Here is a 25,367-nt window from a genome sequence, read left to right on the forward strand (position 1 = left end):
GTTTCTACCCGGACGCATTTAAGCAAAGGACTACAACATTCGGCTGCGTTGGTGTCTTACAAGTTAAAAATGTCTAAATTAATTAGTGCTTACAAAGAATGTGAGTTTAGATGTTACAAAAAATATTACATAAGTATATTAAGGTGGCGTCACGTCTCGTTAAACTAAACGAAGCTACGCTCCGAGACGTTACCATAAAACGTCAGCAGTACGTAATTAATATTCATGAGATTTTGCCTTTCTCGTAGTATGATTCGTTTTTGAGAAGTGCAGACGCTTAGTCGAGCGCACATGGAAAGTAAAATGTGTTAATTAAATATGTGCTTGGTGGGAAACGGCAGCGTAAAAGTGAAAAATTGTAATGGACGAAGCCCATCAAGCAGATGTTCCGAACTGGATCCAGCAGCACAGCGTGGTAAGAGCAAGCCACCTTTTTTAATAAACGGATTCCTTGCACATTTGGACCAAAAATAGCCGTTCATTTTATTTTCCTTTTAGTACCAAGATCTTATGCGTCTAGATGTAGGAGACAGTGCTCAAGTGTATGCTGCCTTCCTGGTGTACATGGATCTGACAGAAGGTGACAAAAGCATATAACGTAGTAATATTGCAACAATATAAAGAAAAGTGCACTACGTAACAAAGTCTTTGCTCTTGTCTTTATTCTCCTGAAGTTCGTGGCTGGTCAGGGGTGCTCGGCGTTTCCTGTCCTGAGTTACAGGCGGTTCTGCTGGAGGGTCGAGATAAAGAGGGAGACACAGTCCAGATGATCTACCCACTACCTTCACATAGATCCATCAAGCACAGTGTGTAAGAAACGGTCAAAAACACTAAAGAATACTTGTATTACCAAGTAGATGAATAAATCCTTATTTTTCAAGTTGCTATAAGCCATTTTAGGGACACCAAACGTAATTAGAGGAACGAATAAATAGACATTACTGTCACATGGAAGTGAAATGCAGGAAAAACCCTATCATCTAGAAAGTCTGCTATGCTATTCAAAGTGGATGTGAACAATATGATATAACTTTTAAATCATTTTTACATTACAAATCGTTTCATTTTTTAGGTTACGCTGTGTTTTGGACAGAGGTTCCCCAATGCTCTTGTGTGCAGTGGCGTCTGACTCCAGTCTGGTGTACCAGAGGCTGTGTGATGGATTTCTGACCCCTGATCCGCCATTGGACATCCAAGATCAGGGCCGCCGACAGCATCGTAAACGGAGGTTACAAATATGAGACACCCAGATCCAGCATAAACAAACAGACCCAAAAGTGATCATTGTATTATGACTGATGCAGGACACAGTTGAACACGAGAGACTGAATTTGTAAGATTTGTTTACAATATTTTTGCCTTCATCCTCATATATCTTGCTGTACCGCAAAAGAGATTTACAGTATTAAAGAAAACACAATTGAGCTGCTCCTCTTTACTCAGACAAATACATGAAATGTCAGTTGTGTAAAATTACATGGTATAAATCCCAAAAACTTAAACAGTGCAGAGAAAACAGACCATAAACAATATACATTGGTAATTTATCTTAACATAAAAAAAAGATAACATTAGTAAACCAGATCCCTTTGAATTTTTTTTTTCATTCGGCTTCAAACATTTTTGGTAATATTGTTTGGCCCAACTGCATAGAGAACTTGTACAACCATACACATGGGATTTTGTTCCTATAGTGTGAGAGAGAAGACAACAAATGGCTTCTTGTCTGTTTAAAAAAACACTGCTTAAGGCTATGGTAAGTTTATCATTACTGTCATAACTGTAAAAACAGCACTTCTTGGCAATAAAATGTATCAATGTAAAAACTCACAGAAGACTGGTTTTCATATCAACTTATAAAAATGGAATGTAAGGGATCTAAATGCCAAGCTAATGCCTGATTTATAGAACAAAATGAGAATTAGAAACCTAAATGACCTTATGATACTGTAACTAGTGTCACTAAACATTACTCGGCTAGATATTGTGATCTATTCATCATTCAGCCACATTTATACTTACCCGACAAAACAGACTATGACGAAACTGTACTCCACTCTTCCAACAACAAATCTACTGATGATACAGCACCACTGTCCTGAGCTTTGTAACACATGACTCGACGGTCAAAAACATGTAACAGAATACATTTGTGGGTGAAAAATACTTTGCTCACACAGTAAAAAAAACACTTGGAATGCTATAAATGGCATTGTGTTTCTGTTCATAAGATTTCACATCCTGTGTCTCGGCATCAAATTAGTCTCTCAGCAAAGTCCCTTTTAGTGTGCATCTCCGCCTCAGGGTCACCAATCTTCTCTGGACATCCCTATGGGTGGGTACATGTGCTGTATTTCACGTATGAGTGTCCGAAAGATGCCCATGTCAAAGGAAAGGCAAAATCCAGGACGTTCTGTGCATGGCTCTCCGCCGTATGTAGTCTATGAGTAGGAGAAGGCTTTTGTGTAAGGCAAGGGATTGAGGAACAGTCTGAAAATGTCTTTACCATTTAAAACTTGGGCCAAAACCCAGGTTTCTTCAACTAGGCCTTTCCATGCCGACTACCTTCCTAATACTGTGCATCAAGACTGATCTGTAAGACATCTGGGAAAGTGTGTAGTATGTAAACTGAGGGAATAAGAGGGTTGAATGTCACCATCAACCATGTTATAAACCCCATGCTCTTGCAGATAAGTAAACTTGGGTAAGAAGGCATGGAAAGGGGTCGTAAGGAACATTTGGGCAGTTCTGACTCACTGCTGGTGAGTCGGGGTCTCAGCATGCTATGTCATATCTTCGTCGCCAGAGCAGTAGTCCTGTCCCTATGGAAATAGGAGTGAAAATAATTACGTTGTTGCAAAACTCGTTTTGAAGTAAATGTGAGTGACATCTTGCACAGCACTTCACACACCTTTTCAATCTTCTCATCCAGCATTTTAAAGAACTCCTGCTGGCTTTCTGAAGAGTGGATACTGAGGAACAGTCAAGACCTGGTTAACATTGGTCTTCAACAGAACACCTTTCATTTCTTTTTTGGTACTCAAGAACCCAAACACAGACATACCTTATCTTATTACTATTCCCAGTGGCATCCTTATGCCTGCCCTTGTGCAAAAATGTGCTCTTTTCCTAAAAAAATACATACAAAACTATTAATATGACTATTTAAATATTAATATCACCAAGTGTGTATCAGTCGTTACCAAGTTATCTTGGTTTCGTGTGTTCATGCGCTCCTCTTCTCCATGTATGTACTTCACCTTCTCAACTCCTTTCAGCTTATATTCATCTACAACACATAAACAATATAAACACTTTACTTAAGGTTGCTGGTTGGAGCTTCAAGAGATAAACTACCACCATAATCCCCGAAGGTTCCGGGGGATTGTTCCGGCAAGTAGTTTACTGTTAATTACTTTACTAGTAAAGTGCCTTTTAAATGAACACATAGTACTCACACTAACAAGACAATGTAACTTAATGTTAAGTCTGTCCTAATCTTACCCATCATAATGTATTCCAATACAAGGTCGATTAAGATTTGAAAATTTATATTTTAGGTATTTGGATTGAGTTTGTGAAATAAAAGTTGAGTTATTATTATTTATAACAACATAAATTAAATAAAATTTTCCATAGGTAAATGCAAATATTGCTTATTAATATTAAATCTTACAATAGACTTTGTTTTGTGTCTAGTTCACAAAGTAATACATGATGAAAAAACTGGGACATTAATAGTAGAGGTGTCAGCAGCCATACAAATGTTTTAAGATTTTAATAATTAAAAATCAAGAACCGATTTTAAATGTAACTCAATTATATTCTGAATCAATCGCAATCTAAACGGACTCTTTGTGTCTTACTGACTTAGAATATAGATGGAAGCAAAGCACTGCAGATGCACTGACCAGAGAAGGCATCTCCATTGCTGTAGTTCTTACCCCGACCCTCTTCATCATTGGGAACTGATGACAACTGCTTGGCTGAGGTACAGCCCATCGCCTCACTCCCTCTCCTCACCTTCCTGCATGGCACTCTCTACTGCACCTGATCACAAAACACACAGCAGTCTTTCATATTCAGACATTAAAACAAAATCATTGTAAAAAAAATAAGTATTTAGACAAAACCTCCGGACTACATTAGCTTTTAAAGGAAATAATTTATGTCTAGCATGGAGCTTAATCTATCAGTAGTGACGTACACTGAACTTCATATCTGGGTGTGTCACATTTGTGTACACTTCTTGTGCCAAGCATCTGATATGAATTTGGGTTATGGCGATGGGGGTTAGGTGTTAGACGCTTTTCTGTGCACTGAAAATTGTGTGATATCATGCTAGGGTTAGACAAGGTATCTGGTTAGGTTAAAATAGACATAGGCCTTTAGTTGGCCAAAGTTAAGATTCTATGTACTTGGGTTTCTATGACTTTCTTTAAGTTATACCCAAGAGATTCAGAGCAAAGCTTTTGTGAACAAGTTTTGATATAGACTGTTTCAAAACAACACCATAAACAAACAAAATATATCAGACTATTTCTGAAGCAAATTATTGTTTTAGAAACTAATATTAGATTACTTTTTACTGAAAGCAGTGGAACTATACGTTAATGAGTAGCATCTTACATAGCTATTGTATGACATCAGACACATCCAACCGTAACTGTTTATTCAATATTATGCAATAATAATGTTTTTTAATTATGACTAATACTACTTAGTCCACTGAAAATAGAAGTGCATTGTGGGACACCACTATGTGCTCTATTGTGCATTGCCCATTTTGGCAAATGTAGTGTAATTTTCTCTCTAAGAATACAAAATAAACGTATGTACTCATACTACAGAATTATAATATAGCACTAACTTATTAAGACAACCAACCATATTGACCTAAACTGACACTTTGATATTCAGATTGAATATTTATTAAAAGTTCTCAAAGTGTCGAAATACTGTTTAGTGACACTGGATATTTATCTTTTCTTTAAATAACATTAAAAATGCGACTTTTATCTAAACTTGAAGACTTCAATTCTCGTGTATGAACATCATCCAATCAGAACACACATGCGTGTCCAGCTGGAGCCTCGCGCATAAAGGGCCCTTGTGTGGCATCAAAAGAGCTGCACACAGTGGCAGCCAATCCAATGAGGCTGAACTAATCGCTCTCAGAGGTGAGAACCGTTAACTCACACACAAACCACAGCTTTCAAAAAAGTGACCGTCCAAAATGTGACTGTCCATATAACACAAAGGTGCTGTGCCGCTGAGCTAATAGTGCAATAGGTGAGAACACTAGACATTAAATAACAATGACCTGTCTGGAAATCAAGCAAATAATAATAATATCCACAAATTTCCCATTAATCTTTTCTTTCATATATAATATTACAGCAAGTAAGCAATGTGGCCTAGTAACGAACGTGTACATTAAAAATCACTTCTTAGCATATCGTTAACTATCACGCGAAGAAAAAGCCCAAGATTAAATGCTGGAACACGTAGTTTACATAATCGTTACCACCCGAACGCACGAATTTGTATAGATGTGTATTCAAAATCAGATCATCGCCAGGCGTGAATCTCATCTGTTTTGTGGGATTGTTGACCACAACATAGGTGGCGACGACAATAGTCACAACACAAAGGCACATTTTGCCCGATTTCTTGGAATTACTTCAATAAAACAAGATGCGAAGAAAGTAAAGAGCGTAAGGAATCACTTTATACAGCTGATATTACCGTCAGTGCAGATGCAGAGGTTAATCGCGCTGTTCGTGATCAGCAACAAGAAAAGCGCCTAAGAGAGATCAGCTATCTGAACTGAACAGTCTGCAGACATGAGTAGTCGATTCATCGAAACGATCTGCGTGGGCAGGACAGAGTCGAGCTAACACAACCTTGATTTTCCCATTGAAAACATGTTTAAAGAGCACAAATTGACTGGCTGAATGTTGGGTTACAAATTAATCTGCGCTACATATATTTATTTTTGTAAATGTTTGCAAAGTAAATGGAAAATGCTAATCATTTTCTGCTGCACGCGAAAAAACCAAAAGCCTATATGTTTTTCGACCTCTATTGAGCAATACATATGTAATAATAATGCAAAGGTTTAGCTGTGCAATTTATAAGAATCAATTGGCAATTTCTCGTTATGTTCTTAAATTTTTGTTGATGACAAGCCAGTTTTTTTCTGGGTATTTTGTATTTCGGTGCTTCTGTTGTTTCTAATGTTGGTGTAAGAAGTTCCTGACATTAATGGGCAAAAAAGGAACGGTTGGAATGCGTATGTCGGAAAGAATTTGAGGTAACACACCCTCTTCCGGCCAACTCATCTGAACGCTGTTGTCAGTTCAAATGTGTCACTTTTTACCAGTCAGTGATAGAAAGCTTCACCTCAGAGTAGACAGAAGAGAAGAAAACAGTCAGAATGATGTTGCTGACTATGATCGTTCGAGTCGCCGACGGCTTGCCACTTGCTGCATCAATGCAAGAAGATGAGCAGGTATGAATGAATCGCAAGCACTTCTCCATGCTTCAAATAAGTATGCATAAAGTTTGAAGTACTAAATGATCAAGTCAGTCTGAGTCACTGTATGTTTGTTTCTTTTTTATTGTGATTGTATAGTACTTTAATTTATGAAATACGAGTTACTAAAGTTATAATCCTACAGTGTGGACGAGACTTACAGAAGTATCAGAATCAAGCCAAGCAGCTTTGTCGAAAACTGAATGAACAGAGTCCTGCACGGTGTACTTTAGAAGCAGGTACCATGTGCTTTCAGTAAGTTCTAACACACACACACGTCTGGTTTATTATCTCTGTGGGCACCGTCCACTTTAACCCCTAAACCTAAAGATTAAAAATAATATTGTTCTGTGCGATTTATAAGCTTTTCTGCCCATGGGGACCTACATTTTTGAGTTTGTGTGCATTCAGGTTTGGGCCCCCACCGGCATATAAAAACAAGGACGTAAAAACTTATAGTTTGTGGTTGAATTATATCTTGATGTCATCATACATCAAAATATTTTTTTTCTAGCTATGCCATTGAGAAGGGAGTGTGTTACTTGGCCTTATGTGAAGCAGGATTCCCCAAGAAACTGGCATTTGCCTATCTGGAGGATCTTGAGGGAGAATTCAGTGAGCAGTATGGGAAAAAGGTCCCATCAGTGTCGAGGCCATACTCTTTTATTGAATTTGGTAAGACACCAGTATTTGTCCTTCACTGAGTTATATACTTGAATATTTTTATATTTTAGTGTGGTGGTTTAAGATCTTGAGGGAGACACCTGACAGCAGGTCAATCTAATGGACTGTCTTGTAGTTGGCAACAAAGTTAACATAGTTTACTATGCATACATATTACTAGTTTACTATGTTTATGAGTCTTTTTGTATACAAGCAAAATTAAACAAACAACTTATCCCCAGACACATACATACAGAAGACCAAAAAGTCTTATGTTGACAGCAGAGCACGAAGAAATATGGGCAACATCAATACAGAGTTGCAGGATGTTCAAAGGATTATGGTTGCCAATATAGAGGAGGTTCTCCAGCGTGGAGAAGCTTTGTCTGGTAGGTGAACACTATTACCATTAACATACTTTAAAGGGATACTTCACCCAAAAATGGAAATTGTGTCATAATTTACTCACCTTCGAGTCGTTCCAAATTTGTATAATGTATTTGTTTGTTTGATGAACACAGAGAAAGATATTTGGGAAAATGCTAATAAACAGACAGATTTTTTGGCAAGATCTGTTTTGTTATAAGCATTCTTCCAAATATCGTCCAAATAGAACTTTTATAAATTCGAATGTAAGTAAATGACAGAATTTCAAAGTGCCTTTGATCTTTTGATTTGAATAGTTTTCCTATTATTTGTATGTTTTAAAGTTATTTCCTAATAGTTTACCATTAGAGTGTTGTTTTTTTATGCAGCTCTGGATTACAAAGCTGCCAATCTGTCCAGTCTGTCTAAGAAGTACCGCAGCGATGCCAAATATCTCAACACAAGGTCCACCTATGCTAAAGTGGCTGCTGGTGCTGTTATTCTCATCACACTCATTGTGTATGTACGCTTCTGGTGGCTGTGAATGTAAAGGACAAATTCAAGCAGCAACTCTCAGGGCTTTAGTCCAGAAATGCTTGGACACCCACCAGTTCATTATGGCCTTAAAGTGATGTTTGAGAGATAAATATAGCCTGTGAATGAAGAATGTGATGTGAACAATCCTGATGTCTTTTCACTGTTTTATTGTAACTTAATTTATAACTGTAGGTGTAAGTTGTAAATGTACTTTTGTTTGATTTTTTTCATAATACAAGTATTACTAAGCTATGAGAGATGTATGTGGTGTTCATTTAAATTCATACCAGGAGTTTGAAAATGTGAAAAACACTGTTTATTTGTAAATTTTAAGAGCACACATTATGCTGCAAGTACATAATGACAAAAGCATTGTGAAGTTAAACCTACTTGATGAAAAACTAAATAAAAACACTTTAATACACTTATGTTTACAAATAAATGCATTGTTCAATTAACATAATGAAAGCTGATCTTTATGTGCTGACCATCAGATCTGTTACACCAATTCCTTTTATCTGGATATAAGAAATTTAAACCACAAGGTCAAAATCATCCCTCTGAAAGAGAGAAAAAAAAAGAGATTAAAAAACAATAATAGCAATTCACATACACAACTGAAACACTGTAAAATCGACATCCACCACAAAATATGCTTTAACAACAGTTTTCTGCCATCGTAGACTGTTACTTCTCACATATAGAGCAGTGTTAAAAAAAAGTGTCTTGAGACATAAATACTGGCTGATTGCGTATAAACTTCACAGGATAAAATACATGAACATGCATACCTCCTCATTGTAGTTCATCACATGTTGTTTGATCTTGGAGGAATCCACCCACGTGATAAAGTCTTCCATACTCCTTTATTATTGCACAATAATTGTGTTTTACGACAGGTCATTCTAATTTAAAAATTAAAGCATGTGGGTAATCAGGTAAAAAACGTATTGAGGGTTGCTTTAACTAACCTTGTTACAAGAAAAGCAGGATCAGTGACAAGCTCAGGGCCGACACGAATATCTGAATATCTTAGTCAAGAAATTTCGAACACTATTTTTTCACCGGATATTAAAACTTTTTACGAGATGCACATTCATCATAAATAGAGATTCAGTTTAATTCAAGTACAGCAATATAAAACAAATTAAAGTGATAGTTAACCCAAAAAAATGTATTTGCTCACCCTCTTGACATTTCATACCTGTATAAATTACTTCGTTCTGATGAACACAGAAAGATATTTGGAAGCATGTTAGCCATTTTCAATTCTGTGACCTCATTGACTGTAGGAAAAATTTAATTGTACTCAAAGGTACCCCAGAACTGTATGTGTTCATAAATTCTTCCAATAGTACAAAGAAATGTATATAGGTAAATGTTTTTTGAGTGAACTATCCCGTTAAACATAGTTGTTGGTGTCATTTACTTATTCACAAAACACTGTGTAGTAAACAAACTAGTGTTATTTTTAATACAGTATATTTGTGGTAGTTAAGCCCAGCACAATGCAATATAAGCAACTCTTTGAACTTGAAAACAATTTATGGTTCAGTTTATTAAATGTATGATTGAAGGATACGCCCCTGCTCAATAAAGGTTATAGCCGTTTTAAGATTCTGGGCCATGCGCAGTTTCAGCATAATTGTGGGAAGCCGTCTCCTGATGAAAACAAAACAAAACATTAAAAAATATTTAAAAGAAGAAAATGTGCGTTTCAAAACAATTTTCCCTCAATCAGGCTCTGCTTAAACTCTCAATAAATGGATATTACTTTGTTTCCCCATTTAGTCCTATTGTACATGGCAAAACAGGTATGAAGCTGCATGTCTTACCTGCAGAATGTAGATGCACTGACTTCACTTGCAAGTGAAAGATTCTGTTTGGTGGGTATTAAGCCAACACTGTAACTGCAAAACGTAAAATATTATTAATAATCTTCAAACAAGGCTGAAGTACACATATGGGTGTGCTGCCACAAAAATGCCCAATAAAACGGATACATACAGTTTTTCCAAGATACGAGCTGTGCTTTGACCTCTGAATCCATCTTTTTCATCCAGGTCCCGTATTTTCTGTGCCAGTTCTCTAATGTTTCGACTAAGTTTGTTGTACCTAAGGAGAAAAAGATTTAGATAAAGATCACTGTCTTCACATGTCTCATCACTCTGGTTTTAAACATGTTTCTTAGAAAAATATTCACATTTATGCATTTGGCACAACCGACTTAATGTCAAATTGTTTCCGAACCATGACAAATGTGTGCTACACAAAAATACACGTGCTTCTAAAAAACGTTATATTTATATTAACGATGGTTTTCTTTACTCACTTGGTGTAATCCTCCCTTTTCTCAATATGGTATTTTCTCAGTATTTTCACCTCGTGCAGATTGTTGTCAACCTCCCAGCTAATAAAATCGAATTTCTTCAAGAGCTTCTGCTCGTGAAATTTCAATTTTCGAACCATCTTGCAAAAAAGAACTACTTTATTTACATCTAAGCGGTACAACGCTCACATAAAACCGGAAACACGTTTTCATTCACAGCGTTTTTGAGACTGGTGTGGATCTAATCACTGCCGCTTAGTGGCGAGGCGAAGAAACTACGGCCACGTATATGCATCCAAAACGCAAACAAACAATGGAATCTTCACTCAGCACATCTGATAAAATAATGGCGCTATAAACGTCAATATCATGGTTTTAATACCCAAGGACTATGCTGTAAATACGTTGGTTATACATTGAATGGAATGCCATTTTTTATAGAAAAGGCGTCTGGCAATACATGCTGAATGAAATTGAAGTAAAGTTGTTAATGCGTGCTTTGAGTAGCAAGTTGTAGCATCTCGATAGTGATTGCCGTCGGTTCCCTTTTTTATTTCGTGTTAAAACACGAACACTTCCATATCGGTAGATGTCACTCTAAGCGATTTGACCCCCCGTAAGAAAAGTTTGAGAGAAACTGGCTTAACCAGAAACATGAATGGAGACTATTCTTTTACGTGTAAAGCGAGAGAGACTCAGGAAGAAATTTTGTTATATTTTAAGAAGCCACTATGCATCCGGCAGACTGCCAGCCAGCATCGAACCGGGAAGTGTCCCTCGTGATACCCAGGTATAGTTTCTCATTCATTCAGTTACCGCGGTTTGTTAGTTTGACATTCATTACACATTCGGTTTCATACCGTTTGCGTCTTTTTTGTTTTGAGCCCAAACTAAGTCAGATAGACATTAATATATGCCCTTTACATTGCGCAATCAATTGACCACGCAAATTATTTAAACAATTTAACTATATGACATTAGGCTAAACAAGTACTTAAATCAGAAAAGCATGAATATTATCAGTGCTCGAATTGAATCAAGTCTTATGGGGTGATTATAATGTTTGTTCCAAAATACTTAAATGCTTCTTAGATATAAAAAATATAAATTGTGACAAGACCGGCTGTCAGTCTGTGTTAGTATTGTGGGGATTTTTCAACGATTTCGGAGCAGTTTACATAGTTACGGTGGCGGCAAGGGACTGTTATAGAGTGTTCACACCAAACGGGGTAAATCGCGCTATTCTCGTGAAGTTGGACGCTTGAACATTTTGAGTTTACTCGCATCGTTCTCGCGCTTAAGGCTTCATTCGCGTTTGTTGTGAACACACTATTATGAATGAGTCTGTCAGTCAGCAGACATTTCAACCAATTCTTCTTATTCAGGAACTAACTGGCTATCAATATGTCAATCATAGCTAGTTTAAGAGTGAATCTCGCATTTATACAAGTACACCTGGCTGCAGCCTGCAGTACGGGGCGGTGCTACATATGGGGCGGGGTTAAGATCAGCCCTCAACAAATCCCATTGGTTAGCAGGCGGGGTTATAGTTCAATTAGGCCTAACCACTCTCCCCTTTGGTTACAAGGAAATTACGTTGAAACCAGTAACTGAGGTTACAATTGTTTTGCGACTTATTGAGGGTGCTGTTCAGACCGATTGTAATATAAACTCTGTATTTTTTAATATAAATAGTATGATAAAAATCTTAATACAATAAAGGTTACTTTAGGGGAAATGGTTCATTCATATGTACGTTTGTAAAAGAGTATTTCTACTACTTTTAGGTTGATTTTGATTCAGTTTTACTTATCTTTTGCGAAAACGACATACCTTATAAGTTTATAATGATGGTTTTACTTGACATGTTATGCTTAGAATATGGTTACCGTAAAAGTTTGTTTCTCATTGTTTATTTAACAACATATGTTATCGTCCATGTATTTATTCACCTTTACACCGTCCTTTAGCTAAAGTGCCATGGTTTCATGGTATTTGAATTACAACACTAAAATGTTTTGCTTTCAAATGTCTGCGTATACAAATAACATATTTTCAACTGGACACAAATAGATTACATTTTTAACCAACATTCACAGAACATAGAAAATAAAGATTAATTATAAAGAAAATACTCTTTCAAAAAAAATTTTTTTGTCACAGCCACAGAACATTTAAGTGGTTTTGAAACCTTGAGTCTTACAAACCTCGGTATACCTTGAAACCGGCCCATGCCTAATTGCAAGTCTGCATCCTGTTTGACACCTTTCCTAAAATGCAATTTGTAGATTTAGAAGGTGTATTTGTTCATCCAGATACACCCAGTTTAAACAAAATGGTCTGTTTTATAACTGCAGACATCAGGTTAATGTGAAAGTCGTCAAAAGTGTTTAGAACGTCATAAAACTTTCAGGTTCCTGCTGTTGGAACCAATATCCTGTTCAGTTTCCTTAAAGTAAAAGATCTGATTAGTCATTCAGCCAAACCAGTTGGGACATACGCAGATGAACTGAAGAATGTCCACGTTTCAGCAGAGAGTAGCAGGCAGTGAATGCATAACAGACTGATATTTCTGCAAGGCTGACCAGACAGACCACTTGACTACCAGAAGTGATATTTTGTACTCCAAATTTTGTACAGTTTCAAAATCTCCTGGTTGCTTTGTTACTGGGATAAGTTTCAGTTTCTCATGGAACATGCTGCAAGAGTTCACAAGATGAACAAAATAACACCAAAGAAGAACAATATCAAGGGGAAGAAGTTTGTAATAAAAAATCAAATGAAATTGCAAAATATGAAGAAAAAATGAAAGAATATTCAAATCAGGAAGCTTTTATGCGTTTTGTTAAAGGGGCAGTTTTTTATTTATAGCGGCCACTAGCATTGTATTATAGATTTGCAACGAATATCTCTGTCCAAACACGACTGTGGCCACTACAGTACAAAAATATGTCGTCGGCTGCCACAATGCATCTTATGTTGACGCAAGGAAGAGATCATGCAGGCATTTGAAAGACTGTAGAAAGAATAAAAGATCTGTGCATTGTGAGTATAAAAAGAAGGATAAAAGTCAGCTAGGACCTGCGTTAATATTTTAAAGACTTTCCAGCAGAGACGCATTAGGACCTGCGGTACAAGGGTTTTAGCAGAGATACTCATAGATATCTATCGATATACATTTCAGCAGACAGCGTTTGAGAGAAATATCGTCTTAAACTACATTTCGTTACACTGTACTTGTATATGTGTAATGACAATAAAATTTTATATAATCTAATCTAAAATCACCCCCGAGAAGGTTGCTTTGATTTGCATCAGTCTGTGAGTAGCATTGGTTTTCTGTTTTTGTAAGAACCAAGATTTGATGTTGTTGTTGAAATATTAGCAGTGTGACAGAGCAGTTTTGAGCATTATTGTTTATCTGGAACCTCTTTAATACTATTCACGTCCAGATACTAGAGAGAGAGAGAGAGAGAGAGAGAGAACTAGAGCACTTTGGCTCTGGAGAGAAAGCAAGAGCACGTTTTACTGGGGAGAGGAAGAGGAAGCGCGCACTGAAGAGTTGTTTGTCCATTTAGGGCTGCTGTACAAAACATGGCGCCAAATTCAATGTATGTAGCTATAAATAGCTTATTCTGAAGTATTAAAAACATAACGGTTCATTACGTAAGGTCTTTATACACATCTGAAGAAGTAGTTTTGTTTATTATATTGCATTTCTGTCAATAGATTAAAAACCCTGTATTGTTCCTTTTAAGCTGTAAAGCGCAAATTTTTCATGCAAATGGAGTCACAATGTTTGGGCATTGTTTATAAATAAATTATGTATTCCCTTTAGCTGACCTCATCTGTCCTATGTCGCTCACAACAACCACAAAGCTCTATGTTTGGTGGTCTGTGTATGCTTGCAAGCATGCAAACAAACCACCCATTCTACCACTTGGAAGAAAAATTATACTTCGTATTATAACTCCGACTGCATTATTCTTCAAGAAGAAAGTCATATTCAGTCAGGATACCTTAAGGGTGAGTAAAACATGGGGAAAATCAGTTTTGCCTGTGAAATATCGCTTTAAGCTAAACTACAAGATTTTTGATTGGTTAAACAAAATGTGGTGTTATGAACCAAAACACGAAGAACAAGACCTGAATTCAGATGATTGAGGGGTGGGGTGCGATCTTGATTGACAGGATCTGTTGAGGTTTCTTCTGCACAGAGGACAGTTTTGTAGTTCAACCCCTCCTTCACCACCATGTTAGTGCTACATAAGGCAACCTCTGTGCTCTCAAAAGTGTACACTACACCCCACCTCTGGCCATTTGGCACGCAGCATACCGAGTCACACCCAGAGCTTCCTTGTTTCAATGACATGCCAGCCACTGTTTTCATAATCATAGTTTCATTAGTAGTGTGTGATTAGCGTGTTTCTTTGCAAAGACTATTGCTTGATAGTACAATGTAACAAATACAACTTAAAATCGTTGTCCCAACATAGGTAATAATAAAGTAACTTGAAGATTGTGGATATAGAGTTCTTTTTTAATGAATGTTGTTTGTCACTTCGTTTGAGGTTTGTGTGTTCAGTTTTAAGGTCAAAGTGTATGACACAGTTGTGTTACAGTGAGTTAAAGTGCATTCAACACAAACTGCTTGAATAACCTGTTAGGAACAAACACATTTAAGTTGGTAACACATTAAAATCATTACTGCATCAGCTTCCCTTTATTCATTTCACATTTTCTCAACTATCTTTTTCACAGCGTATAGGATTTCTAATTCACATTACATCCTCCTGCCATCCGGCTGTGTGTCAGTGGGAGGGACTTATGGTGGAGTCTCTTTACTGAAGGATTATGAGTGTTTCAGTCTGTCATCTCATACTGAAATGAGAACTTTTACAGCATAACAGGTCTAAAGGACAGATTGCATCTGGCATAAGGAGAAATGACATTACCTTGATGAATCTTACACCGGTGAGTGAGGATTATTTATCTGTGAAACTTTCAGAGTTGGTGAAGGTGTGAGTAAATGTGTTTGAATGCGTGATGATGCCGGTGTACAAATATTCAGTGCTTAAGGTAGGTGATATTTTCTCATGTTGAAGGCCAGATTTGTATTTTTAAAGGGCCGTGATTGAAGAGAGAATAAATGAAGCATTTCTTGTTTCCCTTGAGGTGTTGGTAACCAAACATGGCCAATATCTTCTAGCAATGTCTAATGCTCGAATTTGTCTCTATTACAGTTACCATGCCTCCTAACCATTAGTGACTTAGTGATGCATGCTAAGTAGTGATGTAAAATATTTGCTCTGCATTAATGTTTCTTTGTCTGATTATTTTTAAAGTTTAGGGAGAAGTGTAGTAATCTGGGTTTCATAAGTCAAAATCGAAATTGTTCTTTTTTATTCCTATTTTTAAATGATAGGTAACCAAGCACAAAACCATTTGCTGGTTGCTCTCTCTCTCTCAGACTAAACAGGCACCCTTGTCCCTGGCTGCTGTCCCTGCACCAGTTGTGGTATCTAGTATCTCCAGGTCAACCTCTACATGTCTGAAGTATGCATCTTTGGGGGTGTTGGTACTGCAGACCACCACCCTGGTGCTAACCATGCGTTACTCCCGGACGCTGAAGTCCGAGGGTCCGCGATACCTGCCCTCTTCTGCTGTGGTGTGTGCTGAAGTTCTTAAGATTGTTACATGCATGCTGCTTGTCTTCAGAGACCACAGTAAGTTTACACCAGTCTAGCACCACCGAAACAAGTATAAAACAATGTTTAACCAAATTTTATCTAATCTTATTGTGCTAATACACTGAATTTGATCTGCACAAACACACGTAATCACAAAGTGTGCTGTAATTTGATTTTAGTGTTACATTCTTCAGTCAATGCATTGCAAAACAGTGACACCAAAGTTGTGCCGAGCTGCATTCTTGTTAAATGCCTGAAAAACCTGTAACTTTCACATGATCTCCAGGGAGGATGTTAGAACCCGTAAACAGTTCATATACCTGCAGTAGAAAAGTATGCTTTAGACAACATTACACTGGAAATATCAAACGTAATTCACCGACAGATATACATTTGACTAAAGTATCCCTTCTCAGTTGAATAATAGATTTTAAAATGGCCTTTTCTCTACTACTGTTTCATAATTGACTAAACGTTGAGGTTTAGGATTTTTTCGGTTGAGATTTCAACTGCTTCCATTAGCACACTGCCATCATTCTTACTTGTTTGGCTTAGGTTGTAGTGTTCATGGTCTGAATCGTGTGCTGAACGAAGAAATAATCAACAAGCCCCTGTTGACGCTAAAGTTGGCCATTCCATCTGGCATGTACACCCTGCAGAACAACCTGCTTTATGTAGCTCTGTCCAATCTAGATGCGGCTACTTACCAGGTGAAAAAGCATTGATTCATACTAATCTATATATATATTTGAATCTTGAATCAAACTTAAACTGAGTAATAAAACCAAGCAATTGATTAGTGAAGTTATTAAAATTAGGATTTAAGGAAGTATAAATAAAATCAACCACATCTCTTGATTATTAAATATTTTGGCCTTTTTTGCTCCAATAAGCGTAACATTAGCAAAGAAAAGTGTGATTCCTTGTGTCATTTACTAATGATTTATGAGGGATTGTCTCTTTAACATTTCTGTGGGTTTCTTAGGTTACATATCAGCTCAAAATTCTCACCACAGCACTTTTCTCAGTCTCAATGCTGGGTAAAAGACTTGGAAATTATCAGTGGCTCTCTCTTGTCATTCTGATGACTGGCATTGCACTTGTCCAGGTAAGCACACAAACCTTTCATGTTTAATTTTGCTGTAAAGGCAGCTTTGTATTTGTAGTTGCATTTCCCAGAAGCGGTTGTCTACCTTTGTGTCTACTTTTTTTAATCAAAGCAGATATTGATTATATCAAATTAATTTAGGTGCTTTTATTTGCATGCATTAACAGAATTGTAGATTTTTGTCCAAGACTGAACTGTGTAAAAAGAGATCAACATATAGATACTTGAAAGCAAAGCTGCTTTAACAACTGGAAACTAAGATGGTGTTTACATTAGCGTTTTAAATCTAAAACAATCCCCGTTTATACTGACGTTTTATAAAACACTACACTACCGCAAACGCATGTCACATGACCATTCAGACACGCTGGGCATGCACACACAAATTTAAACAGCTGTATGGGCATACATAAGTTCGTTGCTGTTGACAGTTGGTTACTAGTCACAGACCGGCTCGTACAAAATGAACATGATGGCGAATAACTGCAAGGACGTCTTCGTGTGGATAATTTAAGATGAGGTAATCCATGTTATTAGGGTTGTTTGATTTCATCCGTATGTGCATATCACGTATTCTAAAGTCTGCAACGTTTCCAAAAGTCTCAGTTTTCAGGGGTCAAAAACTCTGGAGTAGTGTAAATGCCAGGTGTAGCCGTAGCAAGAGTTATGCGTTTTTTTAAGGAAAATGCACTAGTATAAACACCGCCTAACCTGTTGGAAAAACAAACAAAGTTGACTCAACAGAGAACAGGTCAAATACTCTATGATGTCCAACCACTGAAGTCTTCCCTAATAGCCATTGTTAAATCCTATAGATTCATGACTTATCTTTATACCTTAAAGCATAAACAAATTCAAGCCACCAACTTTTATTTGCGTAAAAGACAGGTTTTTATTGTCCCGTACAGGTCACACCTTTTAACATCTTTAAAAAAACATATTAGTTCTGTGCAATCTGAAATCATTACACCATATTGTTTAAGACAATATTTGTCCATCATGTCACTGTCTGGGGTGGGGCATTTTTCTCATGACAGAATTATCAGAGATTATCATCTCTACGAAGTACACATGCAGACACTTACAAACCTTTTGGAACAGCTATTGCATGAGAAGCGAATCTATAGTGTTTGTCTGGGAGAGAAGTGTTGACTCTCTCTGTGTTTCTGTTGAAATGATTGGACAGTGGCCAACTGATGCTGCATCAAACAGCCAGCAAAAAGATCTGACTGCGGGTTCTCAGTTAGTGGGACTGCTGACTGTGCTTGTGGCCTGTTTCTCCAGTGGATTTGCCGGTGTGTATTTTGAAAAGATCCTCAAAGAGACCAAGCAGAGTGTCTGGGTCCGTAATATCCAGCTAGGTAAGCAGATTCATTTTATAAATAGATGTACACTATGTGTACAGAAGTTTTGGGACACTGTGTTCCAATGAACAGGTTTGACTACTTTGACTAAGTGAGTACAAATCTTAATGCCACTGCATATTGTGAAATCATGAAATATGGAGGTTTCAGAAAGACAGCAGCGACATGATGATATTCTTGAGAATTATGTGCTTCTAACACCCATAAAGTTTGCCCATACAAAACTGTTGCAACAAAGATGAAAATAAAATTCTTTACTCGAATGTTGTATGGTATAGCTTTTGATATTGGCCTTTTAAGATTTGTTAATTTACTAAAATCAAAATATTGTGGTTTTTATTAAAGCTGCAATATTTCGTAACGTTTTCTGAATAAAATTATAAAAAATTTATAATAACCAGTCTTCTTACTTTACCATTTAAATTTACAACTTATGATTTCTGTAAATATATATCATATTTCTAAAATGTAAATTAAATTGTAAATTAATCTGCCATTCATGTTTTAAGAGACACAGCAAAAAGATAACGAATTACATCTTAAAATACTTTATATTTTTAAATCTATAATTACTAAATATAAATAATTAATTATAATATTTTATTTAATTTAATCATACCCATTTGTTCTGTACACTTTTTTTAAATTCTTTTGTTTTATTGATTTTAATATAAATTAAATTCACAATATTTTGGACTAGCAAAAGTTTCCAGGATGTGCTTATAAAACATTGCGGGTAGTTCAACATCGTTGTTTGCTTTTTACAGGTTTGTTTGGACTTATATTCGGACTCGTGGGAGTGTTTGTGTACGATGGTGAAAGTGTGCAGGTGAACGGACTCTTTCAAGGGTACAACACTCTGACATGGACAGTGGTGGCTCTTCAGGTATATTTCACTCACAAAATATGATTTTAAACCCACAATCGTGCATGTTAGTGTTTGTTGTCACTATTCTGTAAACATGCACCACATACTTCTTATAGGCATTAGGTGGGTTGGTCATTGCAACTGTCATCAAATATGCAGACAATATCCTGAAGGGCTTTGCCACATCCATCTCAATCATTCTGTCCACACTCATCTCTTATTTGTGGTTGGAGGATTTTGACCCTACGAGGTATTGTGCCAATTTTATAACTGTTTCTGAATGTATGTTTGCTTTTATCAATATTGTTTGTACCTCTCAGGACAGAGTGCCATTTGTGTGCCTCATGAATTATTGTAACATATTTTTTTATTACCCTATCAACCAATTTGCATGTCCCCATACATAAGCTAAAGATTTTTTGGATTTTCAAATATACAAAAATATTCACAATTTGAAATCCTCGCTTTCTGTTTTAAATAGTTTTGACTTTCCCCCTTTAAATTGTTTTAGTTTAGTTAAAGAGGTCTCTAACAGTATGTCTGTACAGTATGTTTACATACATTATGTTTACACTAATTCCTAGCGTGTTCTTCCTGGGTGCTGTTCTGGTCATCGCTGCTACATTTCTCTATGGTTACGAGAGAGCAAACTTTGCCAATGCCAGTAAAGTCTGACAGAAGGCTGACAGAAGATGGAGAATAACCCAAGATGATCCTAAAGACTGTCTGCAAAGGTGCTGTCCTCCAGGAGAATGATAGGAGACTTTGAGGATGCAGGATAGGGACCAGGTGCAGAATGGAATATACATCTAAAACGCGAAAACGTCAACTGTGTTCTGTTATATTTTGAACCTGTAGGTAGCACATGACTAATGAATGTTATGTTACGATGTCAAAGAGCGCAGCTGCTTTAGACCAATCAGGTGGCAGAATTAGCTTAAGAGATTTGAGAACTTCATTGGACATTCCAAATTATTGTTTACTTAAAATAAAGGGTTTCTGGAAAAGATGTTACACAATTATAATGTCCGTTATTATAACACTGGCATATTTAAAACTTTTTTTTACTTGATTGTTTGTCTCAGTCATTTAAAAAACATGTCATATTTTCGGTAATATTTTTTTTATGTTAAACCATCAAGAGTAATGGCTGGATTTTGTGGTTTGGTTAGGTGTAAGTGTAAGTGTGGGGGATGTTAAGAGATCAGACAAGATGCTGAGTGGAATTTTATTAGACCTTGAGTGAACTGTCCGATCTTTTTTCTATAAACTGGTTGTTTCAATGGAAATGTATGTTGCATCACAGTTCATTTTATGCAAAAAATCATATGCATGCACAAAAAAGGTTAACAATATGTTTCCTCTTAACTGAGGTGTCTTTCCCTGCCCATAACGCAATGCTATGAAACTGTCTGCTGTTTTACAGTAAACTCAGTGTCTTTCATTGCATAGACTTTTTTTGCAGTGGGAAAGCGAATGAACACGACAAAATCTTAACCACAGTAAGATTTATGTCTGCGATAGAACTCGTGATATGTTTGAAAACCTTTGGGTGGCATTCCTTCGATTTTTAACAAACCATTCTAGTTATGTTCCAAAAAATAATGCGTTTCAAACCACGCAGTCTGTACTGGTGCTCATGCAATAGTTTTTACATAATGGGTTAACATACTTTTTCACAATATTTTTATTTAAATGAATATATGGCTTTCACAGAAGATGAAATGAAAACAGGTCAAGAAAGAGGTAGATGAGGTGATGAATTTATCATAAAAGAGGGAGGTGGAACCTCATATGATCGAATCTACCTTCCACCGTATCAGAGTTCCAGGCTTTAGATATACTGCATGCATATCACCTTCCAATGAAATAGTCCATAATGTAAAGAAAAGCTATGATCGATTCAGTCATCATGTTCCATTGATGTCCAGTCTGTTTTTTCTATTGTAAACCAGTCAAATTCAATATAATAAAACAGTACAGTTCACAAACTTATAAGCATGCAAATAATGAATGAAACTATTAATGAAATGTCGGATTCGGCAAACAGGGTGTACAGAATTAATGTCAGCTACAGCCACACATTTCTACTTTTTCCATGTGTAGTACAGTAGGTTCCTCCACTGGGCAAAAAGGAAAAGACAGATTTTTCATGTATCTTTCATAGGCCTTTGTAAACAACTGATGTCGACAGACATAAACGTGTATATATATGTAAATGTTTATATACATTTTGACTGCATTGGATATTCATTCGGATTGTAGTTCCATTATTAAGAAATCAACTTCCATGTCGTTTTAGTGACACGTGCTACTTGCAAAAGGCATGATTTAGCCCATTTCATTTTTATTTTGTAAGCAATGGATCTTTGTCCTGAAAGTCAAACCAAAGGACAATTTAAAATAAACGTTCATTTTACCCCCAAACACAACCGACTTCAGAGGTTTAAAGTAATCCTAATATTGGTGATGGAAACTCAGTCTCATCTGTTTCATAATTACCCAAAGAGTCTCAGTGGGTGAGAAGAGAGTGAGACAGCTTGAAAGATCAGAGAGACGGGAGGACATGGAGAATGGCACAGATGGAGTGCGTATGACATGTGATTAATCTGTTGAATGCCTGTGGTGCAGCACCTACTGCGTAAACTCAAAGGGACACGTGTGCAAGTATAAACAAACTTCCTTCAACTCCCTTGTGCCAGGATAATTCTGATTGTATGAACATGTTGTACCTGCACAGCCTCACTGCATCCACTAACATGACATACGCTCCACCTCAGCGGATGAATGTCTTCATGCATCCTGGTCATTTTTCTGTCTTAAAGCATGTAAAAGATATTTGCTAGCATTTGTCAATTCAAGTTTGATGTGTGGATTTTAAAAAGTTTGCTGGTTGTCCTACAAAGCAAGTGTGAGAGTTCCTGCGGGACCACTCTTGGTTCTTTTTATGCAACTGGATTCACTTTGTGTCATGGGACATAACATTCAATCTCGTTCATGCATTACATAGCAGCTATCCTTAAAGGCAGTTCATTGTGCATACATAAAATTCCTCATTTGACGGTCTAGCTTTGACGAATTCAAAAACCGGCAATCCGCAAGACACCTTCATCCAAAGGGTGAGATTTCCCATAATGCAATGCTTCTGTGTCCAAACAGTGCATGCAGTCATCAACATATGAGGTGTCATTGTTCTGTAGGCACTGTTAACACTATTTTGGTGGTATAACAACCAGGGGTTGTCCTCTCCGAGGCCGCCACATTAGCACCTGGGCATCGTTGGCATTCGGCCTGCCCAGCGCGTTGGGTGGTATGGGTTCGTTGTTGCTAAGAATGTGCGGTTGTTCCTGGTGCGGCCGGCCCATGAGTTTGGCACGGGAGCCCAGAGGCATGGACGGGTCCACTTCAATGTCCACCCTCATACGCCAGCGTACCGTCTGAAGAACGATCCGCTCTTTGGTGTCTGCATTAAGTGCCACCAGCCAAGTGATGAAGCTCTGGTCCCGCGTGATGTGCGTGAGCATGGGGGTGTTGCTGTTGCTGATGGGCACCGCCCATGTCACGCTAGGGTAGAAGTTGTCGTTCATGCTCACCGTTAGCCGGGAGGGTTTGGACGTGGGTCCTGAGAGGGTCACTGTTTCGGTAGTATTACCATACCAGGGGTAACTGACCCCATCCGAATCGCTGATCGCCTTTACCCGTCCTTCACGAAGCTCTGGGAGCTCCCAGCTGGACCTGGAAAAGAGGGAGAGGGGCAGGAAGGACAAAAGCGAGAGCAGATGTGCTACAATACATCAAAAGGTAAAAGGTGAGTGAATGGGGAAGGGGTAGTGGGTGAGAGAACCTGCTCGGAACAAAGTGCCTCATGGAAATATGCAAAAAACAGGGATTAAAAGACATTGGGCTGTGAATGAAATATTAATGAAACAGTTTTTTCTCAATATGACTCCACATTTTCTATTTCTAAGCTTTGCTTCCATTTTGATTGTTTAGCCTACAATAGATTACATCCCATAGTTTAGTGTGCTTTTTGTGGATTAGAACATGTTCCTGGATCTACAGCTTTTTGGTAAAACATCCAACATATAGGGTTCAAGTTATAGTTCTTCCAAAACTTGGAATTCTGTCATTTACGTCATTTAAACCATGAACAGAATATATTTTAAAGAATTTTCATTTTTAGTCTTGACCATGGTTCATGGTTAACCGGTTAACTGTTAAAAAAGTTTTGTTTACAGAATATCTAAAGATTCAAGAATAAGTCCTACATCGGAAAACCCTGGTCACCTCGTATTGTTCACTTTAAAACTTTAACAAGTCTCACTTTTTTTGGGACCCATTTGGTGAAAATTGACAAACCCAAAATCCGTTTGATTATAAATTAAAAAGTATTAACGTTGAGTTGTTTTAACCCATGGTTGGGTAAAATATAAACATTTTCTGATTTAACTTACCCAACGGTTGGTTAGGTTTACCCCTTTTTGACCCAGCATTTTCAGAGAGTAGGGTAAGGGTCCATAAATGATATACAGTCTTATTGAATCTTACCACCACAAATGACTACAGACACAAATAAAAACAATAAACCTGCTATTTGACCATATACTCTGCATCTCACGTAACCAAGATCAACCCTGCGTCAAACCTTCCAGTAACAGTGTCGTGTCTGGTTCACGATTGGTTCGTTGATTACTCACATGCCAATATCACCATACGTATTGAAGAACTCCATTTGGGTGCACGCCTGAATCCATCCCACGGTCCATGTTTCGTTTCTGGGAACGGGGGGCATCACAATTCCAGCTGATGCTCTGAAGTAAGGGGTCTTGTATCGCAACACAATGGGCGAATTCTCTTCAACGATGGTCGGGCATTGGTCAATGGAGGCTGACACCTCATAGACCACTATGTTCTCCCGTCGGATGCGGGGCTTGCAGGCGATGCTCTGAATGCAACCCATGGTCCTGCTTATTAGGGGTGTCAATGTGGCCAGCGACGGAAAAATGAGGATGTATTTGAGCAATATATGCATTGGCCCTTTTAACGACCCCTGAAATGTTGACAGATCCTCGTCTTCATTTCTTGCTCAATGTATCCTCTGCATCAAAGTAAAAAAATAATGTCTGCTATAAAACAACACATGTTGTAATTAAAGCTCCAGTGGTACAGTGTGGTTTCGGTGCATCTTTGAGACAAACGAAGAGCTGAAACAGAACCCCGGAGGTGTTTTGAAATGAAGGGTGTATCGATGATCCGTTTCGCCTGTTCCTGAAGCGCCGGAGTGCCGCACTGCCCTTGATGCTCGTCCCCAGCAGATGTGATCCGGCCTCCACCGAATCGGACACCCGGTGCGAGCCTGCTTCCCTTCTTCCTTCCAAATCGCGCGTCCGGCTGTATCTCTGAGCCCTTTGATCCCGGTTTTTCTGCTGGGCGCGGGCATGTCAGTGCTGAAGGAGTCGGTGCTGCATGAAGAGTGTATGTCGGTTATGTTTACTCCAGGTGAACGACCTACCCAACATTTTGTTGATGCCGCTCCTCTCGAAAAGATGCGCCTGGTCGGTAAGCGACATATAGTTGGAACGATTTGCGGTTTACAATGCAAACTTTAGGTCGCTCGTGCTGCGTTTAAAAAAAGCACGGGCATTATTATGTGGGCTAATTTTGTGTTTTTCCTTTGTGTGTTGCCATCCCTCAGCGAGGAAACCCTGGGCACGTCAGAGGTTTGGAGAACACAGAGATGACGCTACTAAGCGTAAAACACAAAATCCTCGTGCCCATGCAGAGAAGTGATATAAAAAATATATTTCTCCAATGAAAGACAGCACAACATCTCAACGCGGACATGTGCTTTATATGGTCGCTGTTCAGTTGCAGCGAGGTGCTGATGCTAGTGCGCGAACCCGA

General features: G+C 37.7%; 6 protein-coding genes across 17 annotated transcripts; 3 read left to right on the forward strand and 3 right to left on the reverse strand.

The window, feature by feature from the left end:
• Nucleotides 1-1,829, forward strand: tsen15 (TSEN15 tRNA splicing endonuclease subunit). Of its 2 annotated transcripts, none has more exons than XM_079452892.1 (4): nucleotides 1-415; nucleotides 499-580; nucleotides 675-810; nucleotides 1,073-1,829. In XM_079452892.1, the coding sequence occupies exons 1-4, from the start codon at nucleotides 362-364 to the stop codon at nucleotides 1,239-1,241; spliced, it is 441 nt and encodes a 146-aa protein (XP_079309018.1). In that variant the 5' UTR covers nucleotides 1-361; the 3' UTR covers nucleotides 1,242-1,829. The 2 variants fall into 2 exon arrangements, with proteins under 2 accessions (XP_079309018.1, XP_079309019.1); XM_079452893.1 differs by having other exon boundaries at nucleotides 231-415; nucleotides 675-806; nucleotides 1,073-1,820.
• Nucleotides 1,253-5,904, reverse strand: LOC306892094 (uncharacterized protein C1orf21 homolog). Of its 6 annotated transcripts, none has more exons than XM_079452899.1 (7): nucleotides 5,749-5,835; nucleotides 3,945-4,050; nucleotides 3,204-3,289; nucleotides 3,065-3,129; nucleotides 2,912-2,972; nucleotides 2,758-2,822; nucleotides 1,256-2,441 (listed from the first exon to the last, which is right to left on the reverse strand). In XM_079452899.1, exons 2-6 carry the CDS (start codon nucleotides 4,000-4,002, stop codon nucleotides 2,784-2,786), a joined length of 309 nt encoding a protein of 102 aa, XP_079309025.1. In that variant the 5' UTR covers nucleotides 4,003-4,050; nucleotides 5,749-5,835; the 3' UTR covers nucleotides 1,256-2,441; nucleotides 2,758-2,783. The 6 variants fall into 6 exon arrangements, with proteins under 6 accessions (XP_079309020.1, XP_079309023.1, XP_079309025.1 ...); XM_079452895.1 differs by having other exon boundaries at nucleotides 1,355-2,441; nucleotides 3,912-4,050; nucleotides 5,749-5,898; XM_079452896.1 differs by having other exon boundaries at nucleotides 1,423-2,628; nucleotides 3,912-4,050; nucleotides 5,749-5,874.
• Nucleotides 5,054-8,527, forward strand: sec22ba (SEC22 homolog B, vesicle trafficking protein a). 5 transcript variants are annotated; one of them, XM_079452888.1, is made up of 7 exons: nucleotides 5,132-5,180; nucleotides 6,256-6,316; nucleotides 6,386-6,514; nucleotides 6,684-6,793; nucleotides 7,053-7,213; nucleotides 7,444-7,590; nucleotides 7,957-8,527. In XM_079452888.1, exons 3-7 carry the CDS (start codon nucleotides 6,440-6,442, stop codon nucleotides 8,109-8,111), a joined length of 648 nt encoding a protein of 215 aa, XP_079309014.1. In that variant the 5' UTR covers nucleotides 5,132-5,180; nucleotides 6,256-6,316; nucleotides 6,386-6,439; the 3' UTR covers nucleotides 8,112-8,527. The 5 variants fall into 5 exon arrangements, with proteins under 5 accessions (XP_079309012.1, XP_079309013.1, XP_079309015.1 ...); XM_079452886.1 differs by lacking the exon at nucleotides 6,256-6,316 and having other exon boundaries at nucleotides 5,054-5,180; XM_079452887.1 differs by lacking the exon at nucleotides 6,256-6,316 and having other exon boundaries at nucleotides 5,084-5,180; nucleotides 6,362-6,514.
• imp3 (IMP U3 small nucleolar ribonucleoprotein 3) lies at nucleotides 8,405-11,319 on the reverse strand. Its single transcript, XM_079452891.1, has 7 exons — nucleotides 10,437-11,319; nucleotides 10,112-10,219; nucleotides 9,940-10,014; nucleotides 9,687-9,766; nucleotides 9,076-9,127; nucleotides 8,896-8,968; nucleotides 8,405-8,664 (listed from the first exon to the last, which is right to left on the reverse strand). Exons 1-7 carry the CDS (start codon nucleotides 10,571-10,573, stop codon nucleotides 8,638-8,640), a joined length of 552 nt encoding a protein of 183 aa, XP_079309017.1. The 5' UTR covers nucleotides 10,574-11,319; the 3' UTR covers nucleotides 8,405-8,637.
• On the forward strand, nucleotides 11,078-21,457 carry slc35a3b (solute carrier family 35 member A3b). 2 transcript variants are annotated; one of them, XM_079452883.1, is made up of 10 exons: nucleotides 11,078-11,223; nucleotides 15,195-15,263; nucleotides 15,336-15,407; nucleotides 15,904-16,159; nucleotides 16,679-16,833; nucleotides 17,109-17,231; nucleotides 18,418-18,592; nucleotides 19,363-19,481; nucleotides 19,580-19,713; nucleotides 20,048-21,457. In XM_079452883.1, exons 1-10 carry the CDS (start codon nucleotides 11,092-11,094, stop codon nucleotides 20,136-20,138), a joined length of 1,326 nt encoding a protein of 441 aa, XP_079309009.1. In that variant the 5' UTR covers nucleotides 11,078-11,091; the 3' UTR covers nucleotides 20,139-21,457. The 2 variants fall into 2 exon arrangements, with proteins under 2 accessions (XP_079309009.1, XP_079309010.1); XM_079452884.1 differs by lacking the exon at nucleotides 15,195-15,263 and having other exon boundaries at nucleotides 11,082-11,223.
• Nucleotides 20,680-25,365, reverse strand: fam78ba (family with sequence similarity 78 member Ba). The gene is made up of 2 exons (XM_079452885.1): nucleotides 24,161-25,365; nucleotides 20,680-23,198 (listed from the first exon to the last, which is right to left on the reverse strand). The coding sequence occupies exons 1-2, from the start codon at nucleotides 24,493-24,495 to the stop codon at nucleotides 22,676-22,678; spliced, it is 858 nt and encodes a 285-aa protein (XP_079309011.1). The 5' UTR covers nucleotides 24,496-25,365; the 3' UTR covers nucleotides 20,680-22,675.
• Nucleotides 25,366-25,367: the final 2 nt, after the last annotated feature.

The sequence above is a fragment of the Barbatula barbatula genome (genome assembly GCF_947034865.1).
Source record: "Barbatula barbatula genome assembly, chromosome: 3".
Lineage (NCBI taxonomy): Eukaryota > Metazoa > Chordata > Actinopteri > Cypriniformes > Nemacheilidae > Barbatula > Barbatula barbatula.

What these genes read in the sequence shown, in the direction of transcription:
- tsen15 (XM_079452892.1), top strand. Translation starts at nt 362, where the DNA reads ATGGACGAAGCCCATCAAGCAGATGTTCCGAACTGGATCCAGCAGCAC. An exon ending in GGATCCAGCAGCACAGCGTG is followed by an intron (nt 416 to 498) that starts GTAAGAGCAAGC and finishes TTTTCCTTTTAG; the next exon opens with TACCAAGATCTTATGCGTCT. An exon ending in GTACATGGATCTGACAGAAG is followed by an intron (nt 581 to 674) that starts GTGACAAAAGCA and finishes ATTCTCCTGAAG; the next exon opens with TTCGTGGCTGGTCAGGGGTG.
- LOC306892094 (XM_079452894.1), bottom strand. Translation starts at nt 4,002, where the DNA reads ATGGGCTGTACCTCAGCCAAGCAGTTGTCATCAGTTCCCAATGATGAA. An exon ending in CAATGGAGATGCCTTCTCTG is followed by an intron (nt 3,290 to 3,911) that starts GTCAGTGCATCT and finishes TATGTGTTGTAG; the next exon opens with ATGAATATAAGCTGAAAGGA. An exon ending in TGGATGAGAAGATTGAAAAG is followed by an intron (nt 2,823 to 2,911) that starts GTGTGTGAAGTG and finishes CTATTTCCATAG; the next exon opens with GGACAGGACTACTGCTCTGG.
- sec22ba (XM_079452886.1), top strand. Translation starts at nt 6,440, where the DNA reads ATGATGTTGCTGACTATGATCGTTCGAGTCGCCGACGGCTTGCCACTT. An exon ending in GCAGGTACCATGTGCTTTCA is followed by an intron (nt 6,794 to 7,052) that starts GTAAGTTCTAAC and finishes TTTTTTTTCTAG; the next exon opens with CTATGCCATTGAGAAGGGAG. An exon ending in GCGTGGAGAAGCTTTGTCTG is followed by an intron (nt 7,591 to 7,956) that starts GTAGGTGAACAC and finishes TTTTTTATGCAG; the next exon opens with CTCTGGATTACAAAGCTGCC.
- imp3 (XM_079452891.1), bottom strand. Translation starts at nt 10,573, where the DNA reads ATGGTTCGAAAATTGAAATTTCACGAGCAGAAGCTCTTGAAGAAATTC. An exon ending in GCTCGTATCTTGGAAAAACT is followed by an intron (nt 10,015 to 10,111) that starts GTATGTATCCGT and finishes TACGTTTTGCAG; the next exon opens with TTACAGTGTTGGCTTAATAC. An exon ending in TGATGAACTACAATGAGGAG is followed by an intron (nt 8,665 to 8,895) that starts GTATGCATGTTC and finishes TCTCTCTTTCAG; the next exon opens with AGGGATGATTTTGACCTTGT.
- slc35a3b (XM_079452883.1), top strand. Translation starts at nt 11,092, where the DNA reads ATGGAGACTATTCTTTTACGTGTAAAGCGAGAGAGACTCAGGAAGAAA. An exon ending in GTCAGTGGGAGGGACTTATG is followed by an intron (nt 15,264 to 15,335) that starts GTGGAGTCTCTT and finishes GAACTTTTACAG; the next exon opens with CATAACAGGTCTAAAGGACA. An exon ending in CTGGCATTGCACTTGTCCAG is followed by an intron (nt 17,232 to 18,417) that starts GTAAGCACACAA and finishes ATGATTGGACAG; the next exon opens with TGGCCAACTGATGCTGCATC.
- fam78ba (XM_079452885.1), bottom strand. Translation starts at nt 24,495, where the DNA reads ATGCATATATTGCTCAAATACATCCTCATTTTTCCGTCGCTGGCCACA. An exon ending in ACGTATGGTGATATTGGCAT is followed by an intron (nt 23,199 to 24,160) that starts GTGAGTAATCAA and finishes CCTCTTTTCCAG; the next exon opens with GTCCAGCTGGGAGCTCCCAG.